This window comes from Triturus cristatus, chromosome 3_1 (assembly GCF_964204655.1).
Source record: "Triturus cristatus chromosome 3_1, aTriCri1.1, whole genome shotgun sequence".
NCBI classification, from domain to species: domain Eukaryota; kingdom Metazoa; phylum Chordata; class Amphibia; order Caudata; family Salamandridae; genus Triturus; species Triturus cristatus.
Genome location: NC_140583.1, coordinates 877499172 through 877518228, shown reverse-complemented (window position 1 = coordinate 877518228; position 19057 = coordinate 877499172). Strand labels below are relative to the sequence as shown.

General features: G+C 41.5%; 1 protein-coding gene across 2 annotated transcripts in view; it reads right to left on the bottom strand.

Annotated features, from left to right (window-relative positions):
* The window catches only part of ABCB11 (ATP binding cassette subfamily B member 11), a 431988-nt gene that overhangs the window by 122072 nt on the left and 290859 nt on the right, over positions 1 to 19057 (bottom strand). For both annotated transcript variants that reach the window (XM_085645365.1, XM_085645366.1), the window contains exons 18-19: positions 14068 to 14149; positions 1044 to 1176 (exon numbers count right to left, since the gene is read on the bottom strand). In XM_085645365.1, coding sequence (XP_085501491.1) covers positions 1044 to 1176; positions 14068 to 14149 — 215 coding nt within the window. The remainder of the gene's footprint in view (positions 1 to 1043; positions 1177 to 14067; positions 14150 to 19057) is intronic.

Sequence of the window (19057 nt, the reverse complement as noted above, 5' to 3'; positions counted from 1 at the left end):
GCCATTGAAAAACCTACATTTGGGCACATCAAATAATAACATATATTTTGGGAAAATAGGCCAGGTAGAGCACCTAATATGAGATTATTTGTACTGCTCCTACAAGATCACTCTCATGAAACAGACCGGGAGGGACAAAAAAGCATTAATTAACAGACTCGCCCAAGTCTGTACGTCTGCCTGGTAGTCAACAGAAAACGTAAATATAAATTTACAGCTAATATAAAATGTGATAACATCCTAATTCTCACTTGTATCTCAATCAAATAGATTTCCCACATGAGAGGGTCCACATAGGGCAAGACATGAGAAAAATAGAAATGCTGCCATGTTGATATGATTTGTGCAAAAAAATATTAGCCACTTTTAGATTAGTACGACTTGGCAGACTGCGCATGCATGAGGCCTTTGCTCATGGAACCAGAGCCTCACCATGCTTTATTAGTAGAACAACATGCTGGGGAAACCTGGCTGTGATGAATTTTATTGGTTGTGCTCTGCTGGGTCTTCCCAGAAATATTATGCAAAGGTAGACTTACTATATAATACAGGCATATACATGAGCCAAACTACAAAAAGCATCTACGCCCTTATCAGTGTTTTCTGTAAAGTACCTGGAATGAGATGGAAGTATGCTGGCACATAATGGCAGTGTGCTTGCATGAGATTTCATTGCTATCTCTCATATTAAGGAGTATTCCTGATACATGGTGGTAGCACATGGATTAATTTAGGGGTATACCCATGTAGGAGCTGTCACTTTTATGTTGTCCTTTGGTACCCCTGGCATTTCATCTGCTTCATCTGGACACCGCTGTGATAAAGAGGAACAGAACGTAAACAGTTCTGTAGTTTCCTCTAAGATTGGATCAAATCATCAGCGCTTTTACCTTCCTGCAGGGTCAAAGTATGTGACATCACTTCCGGTCACGCCTTCTTTCCAGAAATATATTCATTCAGACATCCAGGGCATGTTTGTATTATTGTGTGGGTTGTTGGCTACAACAACAGTCAAGCAAATATAAATTATGAATGTGGCTGACCTTTTTATTCTCTGGATCTTCCCCATAGTTTATTGAAGGAGGGACCGCATCAGCATATTCAAGGCCGCCAGCCAACTGAGGCCCCGGAACACGAGCAGACAACTGAGATTTGGATCGCTGCCGGAGTGAAGCTCTGGATATAGAGAATAAAGACATTTTTTAAAACAATAAGAGAACCTCACGAATTCAATATTTATTTTGATTATTTTAAAATGTTAGTGCGTTTAATAAATATATGTATAAATATATGTATAAACACTTGTCTTTGGGAAATATGCCCAAAGGTATTATCCGTCATAGATGTAGTTTTGTGATGAATATTAAATGATGAATGAGATTTTGCAGTGCTGCTTATTCATATTCACTGAATTTACCATGAACTGAAATTATGAGTACGAATTATAAGCATGAGTGCTGCGTTTCAAATATGACTGGGAAATAAAGGCCAGATGTACAAAGCATTTTTGCAGCTGGAAACGGACCAATTTGCAGAATCTGGATATTTGTGACTGCAAAAATGCTTTTTCAAATGTACAAAATGGGATTTAGTAACATGTTACTAAATCGCAATTTGTGTTAGCAATTTGTTATTTGGATGGGGCGTGTTTAGGGTGCCCGTTCCAAATACCGAATCAATACGGTAATTATTACTGTTTTGCAACCAAATTCCAGTCGCAAAACAGCAATACTTTACCACCAGTTGAAACCCATTCCCCTTTAAGAATGGTAAAAAAAAAATTTTCAAGAGCAGTCAGTGGTCCCACGGACTACTGCCTACTCTTAAAAAATGAACTTTAAAGTTTTATTTTTTATTTTTTAAAACATCCAGTTTTCTTGTAAGGAAAACGAGCTGTATTTAAAAAATGTTTGGTTTATTAAAAAGCAATCACAGACATGGTAGTCTGCTGACCTAGCAGGTCACTATTCCTGTGATGGCTGTGATTCCTAATGGTTTGCACATTGCAACCTACCTCATTATTTTCATGATTAAGGTAGATTTGTTTTTTACTATCAGGTATTGCGATTTCCTAATGTGATTCGGTAAAAATTCAGTAAGAATCACATTAGGAAATCGTAATTCTAGATTTTTGTACATTTGGCTCAAAATCTCATAATTCTATGCTTATGAGGTTCTCCATCTTCTCTGCAAGTGAAATGTGGCATGAAGACTTGCGACAAAAAGCCAGAAGTCAAATTTGAGATATCAGAAGTAAATACAAATTGAAGAAGCATGGGTTCTGAATATTTAGTGGTCACAATATCATGAACAGAATATCAAAAACGAAAATATCGACAGATAGATATTATAGATATTCTATACTTAGCTCCATGTATATGTACCTTGACGACATATATATCTTGAAGTGCATAGATATGGAATTAAAAACAGCAAATATTTGCCTCCCTCTGTGCATGATACTTTGGGTGTCGAATTTTTGGGCATGATATTGTGACTTCTTAATATTCATAACTACAATGTATTAAATCTGAAGGCAACTAGTGAGGATGTGATAATATGGACCACTGTTCCTATTGAGGGTCCACTAATACTTATTAAGGCCAGGAAAGGTGTGCCTGCCTAATAATAAGTCAGAAGGGTCAGGGTGTGCTGTCCATCACGAAAACAATGATGATAACAAGTTTGGATAGGAAGGTGGGATTTTTATGTTAATAGTCGGTGAGCAAGTGAGATGTACCCTTGCTGACCACCAACTGATATTTGCTAGTCTGCAGGGAGGGTCACCAACAATGCTTTCTTCCCGTTGCTCAATCAGTCTATAACTCTCAATTTTCCTCTCCCATTATTCAGATGTTTCAGTGTACTTCATAGTCCATTTCCCATTGTCAAACTGTCAGATATTGAATTTTTTGGGAGAGGGTGACTCAAATAACCGAATAAATACAATCTGTGTGAACAAAAATGCAATTTCTACAGAATTTCTGCTTAGTCCCTTGGACCTTTGCATAAACAGTATCTACATCTCAAGGAAGTGTATGTTAATTACAAGTTGTACCAATAATTTCAAAGTCCACAAAACAATATATTAAAATTCCCAAATCGACATAGAAAATCGGATAAGAATTTGAAAAGCAAAAAGATATAAAAAAGATTTAAATTGGACACATCAAATATGTATATACAAGGCTTTTTTGAAGTTTTAAAGAACCAAGTAAAAGTTACAATTCACAGTTGGCCAGGACTCGTGCAATTTCAGGCAGAATGTGATGAGCAGAATTTGGGTACACAAGGAAGGCCATACCAGTTAAAGCTTAACCTTGTGACTTAGGGTCAGATTCAGGGTCTGGTTTGAAACTTGGTGGACGGTTCCTCCTCTGCCAGGGTGACAGAGCAAATTTCTGTGTTGCCCTGGCAGAGGTCCCACATTTTGAAACGTTTGTTGGGCCGGCAGAGATTTCAAGCATTGACAGGATCCACTGTCAAAATGATTGCTGCCAATGTATTGTAACGTTCTGGTACACTTTGTAGTTTTCACTGCCCTTACTTCTAGGGTTTTCCTCATGGTAACAGGCAGTGAAAACTGACCTGTATGTCCGCCAATCTAAATTAGGTAGTCAGTCATAAAGGTCAACTTCCGGCAACCCTTACTTGGTCGGGCAGTCGGAGGGGCATAACCACGGCAGAGACAGAGTGGTCTCTGCCATCATTACACCAAAGTTCCGCCTGCATTTAAATCGGATGGGCGGACCATTATGTTAGTGGAAAGGGTACTCTACCACCTGTGCAATAGAGTACCCTTTCCACCAACATATAAATCTGGCTCTTAATCGCAGGCAGATATAGTACCATCTCTCAGGGTGGCAGAGGGCTTAACATCCACAGATGGGCTTATGAACTATTTACAGATGACCACCAGCCCAGCAATCATCTTGCATGCTGATGGGAACCGCTGTCATAGAGGTTCACTTCAAGGTACAAAAAGGTTGGTGGGTGGCTTAACTATTTGGCATGTCCTGGTAGTGACAAACAGCCTATTTGGCTTATCACTGCTGTGAAGCTGCCCTCTCATAGGTTTGCATTGGGAATTCCCTAATATGTGTTTCAGTGGTAATTTCTGATATGAATGGGGTGTTGTGGCCATGTCTGGTATGTTTGGAATAGTAGTAATGAATCCTGCTTATTGGTGAAAGCAGATTTGTTATTACTATTTTAGAAATGCCAATTTTAGAAGTGGGCATTTCTGTGTGCGTATGACTCTTTGTGTCCTGCCTGGATGGGTACTCACCATCTGGTTTAGACTGACAGGAGAAGGGGATTTGTATTCACTCTAGACAGTCACAAGGGGGGGTTGAGGTGTGTCCTTCCTTTCCTGGGTGACTCAGCACTGGGCTGAATATACCTTGGCCACATTTAGAGTGATGAGCAGAGTTTCCCTGGCACCTGAATATGCCTGGTCTGAATTTAGAGTGGTGGGGGAGTGTCCGTGGCACCTGAAAAGGCCTGGTCTGAATTTAAAGTGGTGGGAGGAATTGCACCTGCACCTGAATAGGGCAGTGCCTGACTTTAACAATGCTGTCTCCATCCCCCGTAGTGTGTCAGAAGCCAGGGCTTGAGATGTGAATAGGGGTGTTGTGCACTTCTGAAAAGAGTGTGAAGTGCCCCCAGAACAAAGAGTTTTGCACAATAGGTACAGGGGCTGCTGCTGGACTGCCAGGAGGGACTGCTACAGGACTGGATTACTCTATAGTATTGGTGTGCTGCCCTGAGATAAGGACTGCCACTCTGCTCTGTGGACCCCTCGTGCTGGCCTGCCTGAATGTATCTTGCTGGTGTGCCCCAGTGCTTTTCAAACTCTAGTGCCTGTTGAGTGCTGGATCCCTTCTGCATACAAACAGCGCATGATAGGAGCTTTTGAATGCTGGTGCCCAAGGCGTGGGCTCATTCAGCAACCGAACTGGACAGGAGCGCTTTTGGTGGCCCTGCAGCGCAGGCAGCACTCCACGTCCCCTGTGGTGTTTCAGCCACTGGAGGGGAGAGCTCCAGCAGAGGAAGCGCTCTCCCTCTCGTGTTCCTGCGTCGTTTCTGGATTAGCAGCAGCCAGGGTTCTGCTATGTCGCCTGGCCTGCCAACCGGCACACGAGCAGCAAGGAATACTGACCAGGGAGTTCCTCTGCATTGCTGGGGCAAGGCTCATGTCAGAGGTAGGCGGGGCCCATTCGCTAGTGGAGGGCGGAGCCTCGCGGGCTCCCACCAGCCCCACCCGGAAGGAATTGGAGCCTCCGGGTGCCAAACTACAACTTCACCCTGCGTGTAAAGGGCAAGAGAAGAGCGCCCATCAGCATTGGGTCTCATCGAGGAGACCAGTGTGGGGACGAAAGCGGTCTCAGGGAGACCGAAACAGGTCCCGGTGAGTTAGGGCCTACGGAGGTGGGCAAGGTCGCCCCCTTCCCCTGCATCTGTGCCAGTAGCTGAGCCCGTGTCTGCGGGCCACGGTCCCATTGCGGACCTTTGAGGAACATTGTTTCGTTTTGGTGCTACGGAGTGAGAGCTGCTTCCCCTACTTGTAAAGCTGCAGCGTCGCCGAAACTGACTTTCAGCCATTCTCCTTGCAGGGAAGATTGGTTGAGGATTCCCCTGAAGTGAGGATGCCCTCCCTCTCCCTGCATACACGTACTTGGGTGTGCCGGATCTTGGCATTAGGATGGGGTGAGACCTCTGCAGAGGCCCCAGATCCCTGGATTCACAGGACTTCCAGGAAATTACCGTATTCCCTGGTGTGGGTGGGCAGGTGGCCCAGGAGCCTACGGGAAGGGCACAGAGACACCAGGTAACATATAATAGGAGTGTAAGTGTTGCTCCTAATGTTTATTGTAATATTTGTTAATGTGGATATGCGGGGAGTAATTCTGCTCTGTTTTGCATTCCCTAGCCTCTTGGGGCCCATGCCCTGATGTGATGATATATGGCGGTTTACCTTGATTTATCAGGATACCAGGCATTCCTTCAAAAGTTGCAGTATGTGCACAGTGATGATGTGATCTATAATGGTGGCATGATATTCTTCTAACGTGTGCACGCTATAAGTATTTACTTGAATGCACTAACTTGTAATGTCATGACAATTGCCCTATGGCAAAGTGATTTTGCCGGTCAATGTAACAACATTGCAAGTGCCTAGTGGCACAGTGATTTATGTGATTTTGGTCTAATGTGCTTTATGAACAATACAAAGGATTCCAATCTACTGAGGGTTGCTTACTATCTTCATCAGTTCTGACTTATTAGTAGGTATTGTAGCTTCCCCCCTTGTTTGCCAAATCTTGTTTGGTAAAAATGAATGCTATTAAATTTGTTATTTCTTTCTACTTATTTCAGTGATTTGTCATTTGACATTATCAAATAATTTTTTAGTGTGATAGATTTGGAGTGCCTATTTTCCTAGACTTGTACCACTAAAATTTATAGTGGAATTACTTCGTAGTGGTACTTTATCTTAGACCCTATTTCCCCTACTTTAGCTGTTGGGTCCACTATACGGACCGATTAACGATTACCTGAAATTTGAAAATCAATTAAGAGGAAGCACACACTACTAGTATTTACACTACGGCGCTCCACATTGCAACAAATTGAGAAGATCCATCAGGAATCCTGACGTATCTGGTGCACAGTAATGACGCATTGCTGGAGTGTGACGGTCAACTGACGCAACTCCAGCAATGGTGCCATTACACATGCTTCAAGCAGGCGTAAGGATTTGACGCAGTGTAATCTATGAGATTTCACTGTGCCACTTCTACAACCCTTTTTTTTATGTGGGAACGCCCACCCTGCAAACATTATACCAAACATTATACCTGAAGCGGGGTATAATGTAGCGCAGGCATTTACAAAGTGACGCACCTGGATAGATGGGTAACTTGTGAATAGGGCGCAGTATGGCGCATTGATTACGCTGCTGAGCGTCACTGAAAAGTGATGTAACGGGGGCATAAGGCCTTTATAAATAAGGCCCTTGATTTTCAGAATTTGCCAGCAACCATCTTGGACTGGTGCGCCTGGAGTGTTAGATCATGAAAGGAAGGATATACATTTATATACTCGCTATTGGAAGGAACTGTGTATACACATCAGTGGCTCAGCTGCTATAGTTCCTTAGAATTCTTTAGGCTTGAGGTCAGTTGCTGTCTCCCTAGATTGCTCCTGACACTGATGATAATGTTTTCGGGTTGTCTGACCTTTTGTCAACATCATCCCACACTTTTTTTCTTAGAGACGTTTTGTGATCCTGTTGGAGTATAAGAAGAATTTCAATTCTGTGCATTCCATTACACTTTTCAAGCATTGCTTTTGACATAGGTAAATTAGATTTATGTTATTTCTTTTTTCTAATAGTTTTACATTCGCAAAATGGCACAATTGATTCTTAGTTCTGTCTACGGTTAGCCTTACACGGTTGATCTTATCTCTTGATCGCATTTACAAATTCTGCTTGGATGGTGCTCCTGGCTCCTGTACATCCTGTACATGGGCATTTTCCTCTTTTTTACCTTTTGGCCTTTTTCTTTTCTTCTTTACTTTTATCTTAATGCTCAGTAGGTGGTTTGGAGGTCACAAATGCCAATGAATACAATACACCAAGTAATGCGACAAAATGGTTTTTACCATTTTAAATTATTTTGCATAAAGAATTGTTTTTTATCAATTTTCTGTTCTTTCTATGTATCTCTGATCTGTCTTGAAAAAGTCTCAAGCAGGGACAAAATACGTGGCCGCTGAAACCATTTCTGAAGCATCTCTATCAACACATGTGTAGTTACCGATGAAAAATTGTAATTATAGCCATGACATTGTTTATTTTTGTGATATCAGGATCAAGTAAAAATACCATTGACTTTAATATTTGGAGCTTTGACGGATTCTTTTATGTGTCTGACTGCATTGCACAATGAAAAATGTTTTGTGTATTTGCATTATATATGAATAATTACACAAATTGATCTAGCACCATACAACTAATATTTCATATATGTTTGGATGCTTCGCTATTCCTTGTATTGTTCGTGCCTGGGCTGTCAACTTGTTTCACTAGTCCAGTAAAGCACATTGCAGCAGGTGTGTTATAGTGCTTAGAGCAACGTAGTTGGTTCACTCATCCTGTACTGCTCTAAGGAAAGGGATGTGCGACTGCTGTACCAATGTTGGCTCTTTGCATTTGGGGACAAAAGGACCTTGGGTGTGAGGAAGTGTGCTGTCTTCCTGGGCAGGATAGCCTGGGGAGCTGTACTCAGCTCTTCTTGAGCTTTAAAGGATAGCCTAAGGACTGTCCCCAGCCTCTTCATGACTTATAAAAATTCCTGTCCTATCACTGACAAATGCAACCCACACCTGAGCCTGCCAGCTCTTTACTTTCTTACACAGATTGGAGCCAAATCAAGTACAGAGGGAAGTATTAATCAGAACCAGTTTAGGGTAAGACAAAGGGAGTACCTCTCACAAACATGTTGGCACTGGGTATAAAGTTGGCACACTTAGAACTACTCATCAGAACACTCCTGGACCTATGGAAACTCAGAATAAGAACTGCAATGTTGTTTGCACACTGAAGGAAGCCTGGACCTCCTTTCCTTGAACCCAGGACCCCAAAGTAACTCCAAAAGTCACTTGGCTGACCTCCTGTTTGAGCAGCAGAGACACAAAAAGCTTCCAGAGGCCTTCCCTGCAACTGATCAGCTGAACAGCACCAACAGGACCTGCCTTGGCTCTCTTCTGGAATGAGCCCTGACCTCTAAGAGGTGCCCCCAGACCCTGGACCGTTGGCCTGTGTCAGACTGTACTCCCTAACCTTAAAACTGCAAGAACATGTTGAAACAAACAATCTCAGGTCTCCTCACAAATGGTAGCAAACTTTACAGAGGCTAATGTAGGATCTGCACCTGAGCACCGTTTATTTTTGGTGTCAGTTTATGTATTAAAATGTACTATATTTTACTAAATTAGTTTGGAATGTTTCTTATGTTGCATTTTCATTTTATTGCTGTTTGAGTGCTGTATAAATACTTTACACATTGCTTCTAACCTGAGCGCCTTGTGAACAAGTTACCATAAGGTTAAGCAGAGGTTTATTTAGTGACTTTTCTGGTTCACCCTGACAAGGACTGAGTTTAATATTTAAGTAGGGCTCTCACCCCTCTCAACTAATAACCCAAATTCTTACACTACCCTTTCCAACCAACGTTGTGAAAACTGAGCACCTATGTTTTTTTCAGGATTTGTGATGAAAAGATGCCGCTCCATCCATGGCTGCAGGTTGATTGATAGCTATTAACATTAGTGGCCTCAGCGGGTTATGCACGCTAACTCTTGAAAATCTGCCAAAACATCACAATCATTTGAAGCTCAAAAAAGTGTGTTGTTTATTCAGATGAGGGACAGCTAGCAGCTCAGAACAGCTATATCAATGGCAGAACAGACAAGAGTTTTTTTAAAGTGCTTGTGTCCCTCTCTTGTTAAAAATAAAAGGTGGAGATAAAATATTTGAACATATGAAGCCACAGACTGTAGGAACATCTTGACATCAAGTGTATTAGCCCACTATATTATCTTATAGCGGAAGGATCTGAGAGGTTACAGCAGCACTATAATCCAATCCTATCTATGCATGTGACATATAGAGAGAATCTGTTGAGAGAGAATACATGAAAGGTTACTGGTGCCCCCACATTGTGGTGTCTGTACCTTAAGTATTTTCAAAATATTTTAGCAGACTCAGCTAGTACCTCTGGGGATTTGGAGTAGGCAGGACAGTGGCAGTACTTGTTGTCAGAGCTGCCACAAAAGACCCACCAGTCTGGTGAGTGTATTAACACTGCTGTCTGTATGCTACTGTTGCAATGTTATCCTGTACCCTGCCCCCCCAACTTTTTGCTAACTGATGCTGGTGGTAACTCACTCTGACTGACTCTGGGCTCTGCCTAACCAGGCCCAAAGCCAGTGCTATGCTGAAAGAAACACATTAGAATACAGTTAAAACACCGACATACACTAGGGTACACAATGGTATGGTGGGGTACCCTATAAGCCCCTAGTATATAATAGGACAGGGGAATTGAATCTGCCTAGAAGTCCCTAGTACCCTGGGGCATGGCAGCTCTTTTTGCACTTGCATGTGTGCACTGCTGAGGTCTGAGGTCAGTTTAAAAGCAGCACTGGGTGCCAAGACTGCTTTTAAAAAGTAAATTGTGCCAAACTCGACTTTGGCGTTTGGGTCACTTATAAATTGATAACCTACAATGTTTTGGCATCTTAGGGACCCCCAGGGTCTCCCCTAGGTATCCCAGGGGTGGGGAGTCAGGTATGTATAAGGTACACCCTTATAAAAATGAATTTTTATATGCCTGGTAACGTGAAATTACACATTTCACTCCCCACATTGTGGTACAGTGCTATTCAAATTCGACTTTGATGCTAGGAGCACTGTGGAGGGAGGATCTGCAATATTTCTACAGATTCAGAACCCCTAAAGTCTCCCCTAGTTGCACAGGGGGTGGGGTTCCTGTAGATATAAGACAAGTACTTATAAAATATGTTTTTGTAAGTCCTGGTGCTGGAAAAATGGCCCAAGTCATTTTTCCCATTGCAAATCCCCTGTTACATATGTTAACATGGTAGGCAGTTATTGATTATTAACTATGGATAGGAGAGGGCTAGAAATACCATTCAAAGACTTCCCAGAATGGTATTATTAAATCCAACAATATCATATTGTTTAATTTCTCCTAAAGTTTACATACAAGAAGTTATAAGACTTTCTTGTTTGTAAGTCCAAATTCAGCATTCCAGTGGTCTGCCCTGATTAGTCAGAGTTAAGCGGATTAGCCAGGCTGCCTTGTAGAGGTGATAAAGAGCCCCTGGGGTTGACCAGCTCTGCTGGGAGGGCAGTGTGCTGTTCCATAGGAATGCCAGGCCAGGGGGAGGAGTCGTAAACCATGGTCTTCAAAGAGGAGAGCAGAGGCCAGTGTCATTTACAGCTCTGAACTTACCACCTCAGGCAGATGGTAGTATTAAGGAAGGTATGAGCAGATGCAGGGGGGAGAGGCTAAGTAAATTAGCCATCCTAGGGTTGTGTTTAGCCAGCTCTTACCTCCTTACTGGAAAATCAGCCATTATGGATTTGGAAGATTTGATGCACTCTGGGACTAAATAATGCCACACTCTACAGGATGTGGTCATAACTTTGAGGAGTTAGCCTGCTCCCATTGGTCAGAAGTGACCTCCTGCATGACCCAGAGAACTTGGAATAAGTATCTGAGAGGGGCAGAGCCCTCCAGATCTGCTGCTTGAAACTTACTTAAGCAAGAAGTGCCCTGCTGAGAAGCTTTGCTGTACAAAGATTTCTAAGGCCTGACCTCTGAAAACTGCACCATCTGAAACTACAACCCTGTGGATTATTTTGCTGAGAAAGGAACTAAAGAGTGGACTCCCTGAAAGCTACAGGTTAAAAGTGCTCAACTGGAACATCACCAACTAAATCTACACCTTGGAGAACCATCAGTGGATTTGCCAGGGTTTTGTACCAGTGGATTGTGGGAACTGACGTCCTCAACTTTCAAGGACCATCTTGGAGCTTCCAGACCCTTGGAGTAAGTTTGAGACACTTTGGGACCCCTTGAGGAACTTCAGGAAGAAGTTCAAGCAGTTTGGAGAACTTTGGAGCAACATTGAAAAAAAGCTCCATAGAGGGACCGACTCAACCTGGTCAGCCTTTCCGCCTGCCTTCAACCGCGAACCGGCCAAGCCATACAGGTTCATCCCGCTAAAAGCTCCATGGGTCCAACTTCCAGAGATGGACCGGCATTAGAAGAAATCTGAAGCCGGCAAACCCTCACTGGATCCGGACTGACTGGGAGCTTTGAGGACCCTCGGGAAGAAAAGCTCCAGAAAAGTGTGAAGGTAGAAACTGAGACCGGGACCTGCCAGGAGCTGTAGCCGCTCAGGGCTCCATCGCCCCCGGGCTGAAACTTTGACTTTGCCCAGGTCTATCGCGAGCAGGTATCACAATATGGTGCTATAATCTTCAAAGTGCTATATTTCATTAAATCTTTGAAAATTCATATCTCTGGTTCCCTACATTGGATTTTTGTCGTTATGGTGTCATTTTAAAGATAAAAATATTTCTTATTTTTATAAATTGGTGATGGATTTTTATTATGTGTTGTGTCTCAATTATTTACTGAAATGCTGTTTTTGAATGCTTTGCATACCTGTCTTTGAAGTTAAGCCTGTCTGCTCGCAGCTACGTTACCAAGGGTTGAGCATAGCAATACTTTTCTAAGACCTAGGCTGAGTCCTACCATGTGTTAGTGGCCTTATTGCCAGTGGCAGACCTACATTTGCACCTACCAATAACCCACTTTCCAACAGCTACTAAAAGTAGAAGACTAATAAAGTTTGTTTAAAAAAAAAAAAAGACCCACCAGTCTGTTCGTTGCACAATGGGAGTTTTCACTGCTCATGTCCATGATATATCTGTGACGTGTTAGTGAAACTTGACAAAAGTCTTTTTAGTGGGCAGTTTTGTTTCAGATAGAGTCACACATTAAGAATGGTGTCAACGCAAGAAGAAAATATAACAGACTACTACGAAGGTATGAATTGATTCTTTGTACATTTTCAATTGCGTTTCTTGAAATGTCAAGATCCTATTGGATTGTTTCTGCCATATGCAAGGAAACTGGAATCATGCAGGAGCAGAGAAACAAATAATGCGTCAGGTTTGACTAAATTATGTAGCAAGAAAAGGCAAATTATGTAGTATACAGTGGCAAGTTTTATGATAATATTACTTTGTTACTTTGGGTTTTTACAATTGCTAACACTGTCTGGGACAAAGTGTCACCTTATTAGTACTATTTTAACACCCAAATACAGAAATAAACAACTGAAAGGTGGCTAGTTAACCTTTGCAACGGCCTTCTACTGTGCCACAACAACTGATGCTACATTTTTAGTAACTTTTGATCCATTTGTGTAAGAAATCTTTTTTCTGGCTAAAATCTGCAAATGATGTAGTAGGTGATAGATTATGTGGTCAATCTTGCAAATCTATATTAATGCAGAAAATGACATGGCTACAGAATCGCATAATGTTTAGTGGCCCTGGAAATATCTCATCTCTTAAGTACTGTATGATGGAAGCTTATGGACCTATTTTGAGACAATGAGAGTGTCACAGGTACCCCTGCTTTTTATATGGACATGATACCAGCCATCCCAACAGACTTCATACCTCTTCCAAGGCACTTCAGGTAGCCCAAGACGTTGATGTTGTTCATAACGTTAAACAACTAGTCTCAGAAAACAAGGTTGCAGATGAATCATTAAAGAAACAGAACATATGATGTTTTACTGCTTGTAAATGGGCATGGACTACCTTGTGTGGGACTGCCATTCCCACGCCCCACTCCTCTGGAACTGGGCCTAAATCAAGGGCTCCATCCCAGTGTTCCCAGCTCGTTTCATCACAGCAGTTGTCAATTCCTCACCCTAGCTATTGTCTCACCTTTCAGGTCACATAAACAGATGTTTGCACAGTGGCTTGATCTAATGCTCCAATAAAGTTATATTTTGGACTTTCCCTAAAAGTTAGAAACTATAGGAGACATGACCAGTTCACTCAGAAACCTTAGGGCTCTGGGTTCCTGTAACTTTAAGGCAACAGAAAGGGAAAGAACATATTATTTTATACTGCTGACTTACTAATAATGTTTAAACAGTGCATTTATCTCATTAGAATGGTGTTAGCACCAGATTAGGATCCAGACACGATCTGAAATCATACATCTTCGACAATCAGTTTGACAGCACAGTCTGTACTTGACTTAATAACATTTATCCAAAGACATAAGGACCTTGAACTGCGCAGCTTGCAAAAATAATCTTATTCAAATTCTTTTTCATCGAAGGGATGAAACATGCAGTTATGAAATTGTGCGTTAGAAGATTTCAGGAAGGATATGAAATTCTGACATCGCCATTGGCACATCAATGTCTCTGCAAACATACCGCAAACTAGCTTGATAACTTCCTCTTCGGAATGACTGCACTTTCTCCAGTGTGGGCTCCTGAAACGTTTGTTCTTCTGTCTCTATGAATAAATTAGCGACAGCTATTAGTTTATAATGTATTACAGACATACTCTGCTTTTTAGATTATAAATGTACACGTGCAGACAGCTCTCAGCTCTGCCTGGACCTTCAATGTCACTGTCTTGCCATATCCTCAAACTTTAAGCCTTCAGTGCCATGTGAAGCTGAATATATTCCCCAGTGTGATGGGTTTGCAAAATGTGTACACATATTCAGCAACATTTCACTGCTATCCTATGTGATGTGTAAACAAGATACTGCCAGGAGACTGGTGTGAGAAGGACCAGTCTCCCGCTGCTGAAAATTACGAAACAATGGGTAATGCAAAATTTCAAGATATTTCACATGAAACAAAATTTGGGAAGATCACGAACGTCACAGGCGTGATGTAATTTTTTCGAGGCCTACGCAATGCTGCCGCTATGTTGCAGGCTTGTCATAGACTACATAGTGTATTCTACTGCCACTGCTAGACCATAGGTTTTTGACTTGGATCCCATTAACTAAGTCCAGTAGATTGTGAAATTTACAGTATGTGAAAACCAAAGGTGGTCGTGTTTGGCTTCTCTTTTCATTATTCCGTTTTTTACTTTTCCTCCACCACATTTTGGTAGACTGAACTTTCATGAGCAGCCATTTTGATTTTTCTGCACCGGGTATAAACAGCGTTCTGCCATTTTAGCAGAAAAGTTCCCAAATGCATCTGAACCATCGTTGATGTGTATGAGAGATGCGCATAACTGAAAATATATTGTTCCTCGGGAAGGAGTAGCGGTCCAGTCAGTCACATTACATATCATGTTGGAGATGGTTCCCATGCCCAAGGAGGACATAAAAGACACAAAATTGAGGAATCGGAAGAACAGGAACTAAAACAAAAGATAGAAAAGGTGTGGGGTTGAAGGTGCTGCAGATATTTAAGAGTATAGAATAGAAGAGGCTAGCAAGATATCAGGGGGTAATCAACAGAAGATGGAAGGGGGAATAGTACTGGAAGATGAGTAGGAAAAAGAGTGTCTGGACACAAAATGTAGAGATGGTAAGCTGGCATTAGAAAGAGTGCACTGGGCAGAATTGCGTCATATGTATGAGACCATTTTTCTGATTCCACAAGGGAAGTTGTGAAAGAGGGGCAGCAAGATGCTTTTAAAACAGCTTGACACTACCACTATCCAATGAGGATTTTCCACATGTTACACTTTTCACACCAGTGCTCTTTCTAACCATCTATGTGCTTGGTACCCAAATGTAACGAGAATACTAGTTCCTCGCCTTGGTCTTTGGTCCTCTTTAGGAATACCGCTTGCACCAGAGCCATATTATTCATCTACAGACCAAGGAAGAGGAAACATCTTTAGTACAAACCTAATTATGCTTTATATCTTATTGATTAATGATGTTGCTGTACTCGTTCTTTGTTTTTATTACTGTGTGAAATATGTATTATGATCTTTTAAATACATTGTAATTGTAAATTGCATTTATCTAGCACTTACTAACCTTGACGAGGTGTTGAAGTGCTCTGCAGCAAGTAGCACACCTTACAAAATCCAAGGTTAGAGGTAAAAAGCCAGTAGATCAACAAAAAAATGTTTTATTTTTGTTTCCTAGTTGATTACTTGTTGTACATGGGTTTTGTTAGTGACCTTGAGATCTCATACATTTACTGCATTGTTTTGAAAGGGATAGAAGAAGTTAAGTGTATTAGTAAAGGGAAGATGTAAGTTGTTATTGGGAGTGGTGGACATGTGTGTGTATTAGTTGGATGAATTGAATAAAGGAGAAAGAGTTTGGAAAGGTCCTAAAGGTTGTTTGGGAGTCCATAGTAATGATATGAAATGAGTCGTTTATAAAGGCCAACAATCACTTCCAAAGGGGCACCATGGAGCAGGAGGCGCAGCAAGGTGTGGGATGAGTTAGAGAGTGGAGGTACGGGCAGAGGTTGAAATGGAAAATAATTTCCCACACCCAGTAAGTTAAATTAAGAGAAAACAATATATATATGTATGTATATATAATATTCACTGAAAAAACCATAGGTTTCACACATGTTATAGTTAGCTGGACATTTTACTGATAAAAAACCAATGAAATGCCCCCGTTATAGTTACTGTAGGCAACTATAACTCACGCGACCGCAATCCTCTGCTGATGCTAATACTGTATTTAGACACTTATTTGCCCATGTCTTCTTCCATTAAATTTTAGCTATACATATATTACAAATATTTTTTTTTCATAAAGACACATATGTCATCAGCAGAGGATTACGGTCGCGTGAGTTATAGTTGCCTACAGTAACTATAACGGGGGCATTTCATTGGTTTTTTATCAGTAAAATGTCCAGCTAACTATAACATGTGTGAAACCTATGGTTTTTTCAGTGAATTTGCAAGGTTTTTTAAATGCTAATTCCTAACTATAACGTGTGTGAAACCTATGGTTTTTTCAGTGAATTTGTACGTTTTTTTAAATGCTAAGTTACTTTACGCCATTTGTGGCGTGCGCGCCCACTTAACGCAGTTCGTTCCGTGCGCGCACGGTGCGCTTCACGCACCGTGCGCGCACAGTGAGCACGCGGTGCGCTTCGCGCACCGCGTGCCCACGTTACGCTAGATGGGCCATGAACGCATGATGCGCTTCGCGCACCGTGCGCACATGGAGGACATATGATGAGCATCGTTGTGACAGGTAAAATATATGTTTTGTTTTGCTGTAATAAGCCATGCACAAATGGTGCTCTTCGGGCACCATTTGCACACGGGGTGGGGAGAATGTGGATATATATTTTTTTTTTTTATTATTTATTACCGTACGCGTACGGTAAGCGTAATCGGCGAAATTTTTGAAAAAATTAAAATTGCCTTTTTTCACTTGGGGGATCGTTGGGGACTCCCTCGACATGGCTAGGTGCTTGGGAGCTGTCTAAACAGCCCCTTTACATGTTTTTGCACTTTGTTTTTCAACCCCCTGTCAGAGTGCGAGAGAGAAAATGGCGGCCGCCGCTTCCTGGTTTCGACCGATTCGAATGTTTACTAAGATCTAACGGCCAATCAGAATCGCGCTTGCGCACGTCACCGTACGCGTACGGTAAGTGCACCGTAAGCGCACCGTAAGCTGGCTCAGATATATATATTGATTTAAAGGCTATTTTCTCAGAATCTACTGAACAGATTTACACCAAACCTACAAAAGGCACTTCCTTGACCTGAGGACTACCTCTCTGCCAAATTTCATTAAATTCTGTTCAGCCGTTCGGGCTGTAGCTCTGTCTAAAGGTCCTATGGAAAAATGCATGGGAAAAACGCGTTTTGGGACCCCCCTTTTATCTCAGCCCCCGCTTGACGAATCCCCCCGAGACTTTCAGGGTAGGAGCGGAGCTCAACGCCCCACCTATTTTGCAAATTTTGCGAGGATTCGCCGACCGGCGCCAAAGTTATTCAAAATAGAATGTTGCGGATTTCCTATGGTAAGAGGGTCCTAACTATAACTATCTACTGGCGACCGCCAGTAGATAATATATCAATAGAGACATACCTGCACTTCTAAATATATAGAGATATGTATACATGTGTAGTAGTGTTTTTCTGGCTTTATATTTTCGTGAAAAATATAAAAAAAATCATGTTTATATGATAGAGCCAATAGGCAAATGATGAATTAACATGATTACAGTTTAAATAAGTTTTATCTTTTATTACAATCAGCCAACGTGTTTCGTTCACAAAGAACTTCGTCAGGGCTCAAACTTAATACTTAATACTTGGGACGAGGGATTCTGCTCGTTGGTACCGTCATTCTTTCAGAAACAGTGTTCTCCACTTGTACCATACGATAATTAGAATTTATTGATTTAAACGCACGTCAACTGGATTTATTTGAATATTTGAGCCCTGACGAAGTTCTTTGTGAACGAAACTCGTTGGCTGATGATGATTCTCTACTACAGAGTAATAAAGGATATAATTTTGAATTGATTTGAAGCCTATAGACTTTTTCTGGTGCACCTTCCTTTTTCGTATGAATTGAATTATCTGGTTTCCAGTGGAGTGGAGTTGCGGCGGACTCCGGAAGCAGTTGCACAGATTCTGTATATATTCTTTGGAAACAATTGGAACTGAGGTGCTGAACCCGGGTCAGCCGCATTTTGCTGTTGTCTACAGTTTAGACAAGTTTAATATGACATACAGAAATGTGTTTGTTAATGTGATTTAGTTGTGCCACACATATATAAAACACCATACCACGTAACACGGATATTCTTCAATCAATCACTGCTGCTCTTCCCCCTCCCACTTGGTCCCACTGCACATCTTCTGTCCCCACAAACTCTCCTGAAACAAAGACTAGCTAATGCCATGGATTTTACTGTTGTGCTTTGAATTAACTTCCTTGTGGTCCTAGCTCAAGCATTTTTCAAGGCCCTTCCGCCATAGTTCCATTGCTGGCCCTAGTTTTATTAATTGATGTAAAGAGTCATAGTTAAAATGTTTCATAATAGTTTGAAAATCTCTGAATGAAAATAACATGGAAAGTGCCTTCTTAAAATGGAATAATGCTAATGAACTTAGAATATGACATATGATTTCTGATTTGACAAAAGAGTTCTTACTTGTGATCGTGCCACGAAGATTCTGTTCTTCCTCTAATTTGTTATGCAAGAATTGTGTATGAGAACCGCTTAATTTTGGGGATGAGCCAAAAGACTTTCCTGTTCTATCAGAGACTCTGCATGATTTCTTTGAGATATTGATGCTAATTTGAGCCTCAGATTATTTCTGACTTTGACTAGTCAGTATAACTGTACATTGAATAATTCATAGCATTTTTTGTGTGCCACCTGATTTTTTAGATTTTTGTAATAAAACCCTTTAACTTTTGATTGAACTCGAACTGAATTATTGAGT